We start from the raw sequence: 3,353 nt of genomic DNA on the forward strand, positions 1-3,353 counted from the left end.
GTACGATGGTTGGGCCAAACCCGAATTTTACGGGCATAGCCCGCGTACGGTGATTGGGCCAGAAGTAAATATTACGGGCATAGCCCGCGTACGGTGATCGGGCCCGATGTAAATATTACGTGGAATATTTGATACGCATTTACAGTCTGATGCAATAATTGTGGTAGGCGCAAGTATTACAAAATATTTATTTATACAAAACTCCAAAATACAAAATTAGTAATCTGTAACGGTATGATATCTTTCGAAGCATTCTGGTACATGTAACGGAACTTTACACTTTTTACACTCCCACGTTGTTTCTTTCCGTTTTTTATTTTTGTGACAAACTGTACAACGTTTTGACGGTCTTAATTTAGAGGGTGTTGGATCAATGTGCTTTGGAAAATGAGCCCATTCCTTCGCGCAAAGTCTGTCTGGCGCATCTCCGGAAGATAATACGCCTCGTTCTTTATAAATCGGTTTTGGCATTTTCTTCAGTAGAGATTCGGCTATGTTGATCTTATAATCGACATAACATTGTTTCTTTCCATCATTCAGTTTTTTCCATAAGATGTAAGAATTAAACAGGCCAATATCAAAGAGATAAAAAAAAATTTTTTTGTATCCTTTCATGTATTTCCTCATTATTGGAAAACATGCTAATATTTGATCTTGGAGATCAATTCCATTCATTCCCTTGTTGTACTCTGTAATACAGTTTGGCTTTAGAGTGCGTTTGGATCCTTGCGAAGTCATTTCGGCTGTTTCATGTTTTGTCGACATCATATAAACATCTCGCTTGTCTCTCCATTTCAGTGCGAGTACTCGGTTGCAGCTTCTTATTACGTACTCCCCCCTTTTTAATTTTACACTGCACAAATCTTTTGGCATATTCTTCCTATTGGAACGTACTGTGCCAATTACATTTGTTTTGTATTTATGTGATAATATCATAAATAATTTTGGGGAAGAATACCAACTGTCTATGTACAAAGTGTGACCCCTGTGCAACACTGACTCAGAAAGCTCTTTCACAACACTTTCTGAAGCGCTATCTTTACAGTTTATTTTATCGTTGCCGGTATATATTTTAAATTCGTAACAATATCCGGAATCGGACTCACATAATTTATAAAATTTTACGCCAAACCTTGCCCTTTTGGATGGGTTGAATTGCTTATAAGATAAACGCCCCCTGAATTTCATAAGAGATTCATCAATAGAAATGTCTTTTTTCATTATATACAGTTCTTTAAATTTTTGGTTCAAAAAATTAATCACAGGTCTAACTTTCTTCAATTTATCTGTATTGGCAACAAGATTATTGTTTGAAAAATGCAAGAACCTTGTAATTTGTAGATATCTCTTCAAAGGCATTGATTTTCTAAATATAGGTGTTTCGATAACAGCCCTCTTCGACCAATTCATTTGGATTCTTGGTTTCTTTATCTGTGCCATTATTATCGTCAATGCAAAATATCTTTTAATTTCGGTAGAGTCTACAGGAAACCAGGTTTCGTCAATTTTTCGTCTTGTATGTGGATTTTCTCGTAGTTGATTTGCATACTGATTTGTTTCAGTCACAATATTGTTCCAAAATATATCATCAAATGTTAGATTAAATGTATCAAATTCTCCTCTACTTCCTCCTAATTGACATAAGGCTGCCTCGCTTATGCCAGGAGTCATTGTATAGTCCCAGATTTTTGGACTATTTCTTCTTTCGTTCCAAACCCAGGACTCTGGTAGTTGATCGTCATCGGATGTATCATCAACAATTATTCGCCTATACTTTCTTCGAAATTTACATATTTCGTCACTACTGTCACTTTCATTAGTAAAATTAATAGCACAATTCTCACTATCTTCATCACAAAATCTTTTTCTAGAGAACATCTTGTGGGTTTGCTTCTCTAGAATTTATGAACGTAAATTTCGACGTGCGAATGCGATCAAGAACGACTGGAAACTAATTACGATACGAAGAGATGATAGAAATACATCACGAGTCTTGTCTGTGCTATCTACAAACCGCGACCGCTCTACCACGGGCGATGTCCGTCATGTTTACAATTGCCCGGATCGGCGTGTACCCAAGTCGTGCGAACGTCCCGAACGCTGCGCGAACTTGTATACAATTTCGGCCTAACATCTTCGAATCTAAATCGTAGGTTAAGGGGTTAAGTTATATCAGTTTAGGTTGTGTACGGATTGCTTTGACCGTCGTGGCACAAACAGTTGTTTGATGGTCTTCTGCCCACGAATGTGCTCTGGTATGATCTGCTTGGCCCTGGGGAGGCCAGCAATGGTGGTCGCGGCACGTTTGGTATAGAAAGCATACGCTTGGTTATGTACGGTTAAGAAAAGTTTGGTCAGAATGGCACTGACTTTTGTGCTATACACTGCATTGGGACTGATTTCTGCACTCTACTGTGTTCTGGTATATTCTGCTTGGTTCTGGGGAGGTCAGCAATAGTGGTGTAGGCACGTCGGTTTGAGTTATGTCACGTTCGGTTAGGTTAGGATATAATATCTTTGTCTTTTGTGCTCTACGCTGCTATACGGTGGATTTCTGCGCCCTACTCTCCCCTAATATGTACTGTTTGGCACAGAAGAGGGCAGCAATAGATATCTCGGCACGTTAGGAAGTGTTAAGTTATGTCTGGTTACGTTACGTTTGTTTAGGTTAGGATATGACTTGTAGCCGTTAGGCTAGGGTTAGCTTTGACTTTTGTGCTATACACGGATACACGGTGTAGTTCTGCGCTCCAATATGTTCTGCCTGGCTCTGGGTAGGTGAACAATAGTGGTCTCGGCACGCTACGTTACCCTTGGCCCGGCGAGGCTAGGATATGTTTCGTCTGGATAACTTTGACTTTCGTGTTTTACACTGCTATTCGGTCGGTATCTGCCCTCGGCGTTGCTCTACCAGCTTCCAATTCTCTCTGTGGAGGCCAGCAACTGTGGGCGTGGCACGTTTGTTTGAGATACGTTACGACTGGTCTGGTGAGGGTTGGTTACGTTTGGATACGATAGATTTGGCTATCGTACAATACACTGCTATTCCGTGGATTTATCCTCCCTGCTGTGCTCTAATATGCTCTGCTTTGCTCTGGGCAGGCCAGCAGTAGCGGTCGCCGCACATTAGGCTAAGTTACATTACCACTGGTGAGGTTAGGTTTGGCCACTTTTGGTTAGGATGGCTTTGACTTTTGCGCTGTACACTGCCATTCGTACGATTTCAGCGTTCTAGATTGCTCTCCTATAATCTGCATAGCTCTCATGAGGCCACCATCAACGGTCGTGGCACGTCAAGTTGGGTTACGTTACGTCTGCTTATCTTAAAATTGTACAGTTTAGGATGGGATAGC

The 3,353-nt window shown here is 40.7% G+C and overlaps 1 protein-coding gene across 1 annotated transcript; it reads right to left on the minus strand.

Annotated features, from left to right (window-relative positions):
- Positions 1–216: 216 nt before the first annotated feature.
- On the minus strand, positions 217–1,878 carry LOC108550410 (piggyBac transposable element-derived protein 4-like). Its single transcript, XM_017904154.1, has one exon. It carries the CDS (start codon positions 1,876–1,878, stop codon positions 217–219), a length of 1,662 nt encoding a protein of 553 aa, XP_017759643.1.
- Between the last annotated feature and the right edge of the window lie 1,475 nt (positions 1,879–3,353).

The sequence above is a fragment of the Eufriesea mexicana genome, unplaced genomic scaffold (assembly GCF_001483705.2).
Source record: "Eufriesea mexicana isolate 0111107269 unplaced genomic scaffold, ASM148370v2 scaffold2808, whole genome shotgun sequence".
NCBI classification, from domain to species: domain Eukaryota; kingdom Metazoa; phylum Arthropoda; class Insecta; order Hymenoptera; family Apidae; genus Eufriesea; species Eufriesea mexicana.

Bases quoted from the DNA above. Each gene is read 5' to 3' on its own strand.
- LOC108550410 (XM_017904154.1), bottom strand. From the start codon at position 1,878: ATGTTCTCTAGAAAAAGATTTTGTGATGAAGATAGTGAGAATTGTGCT.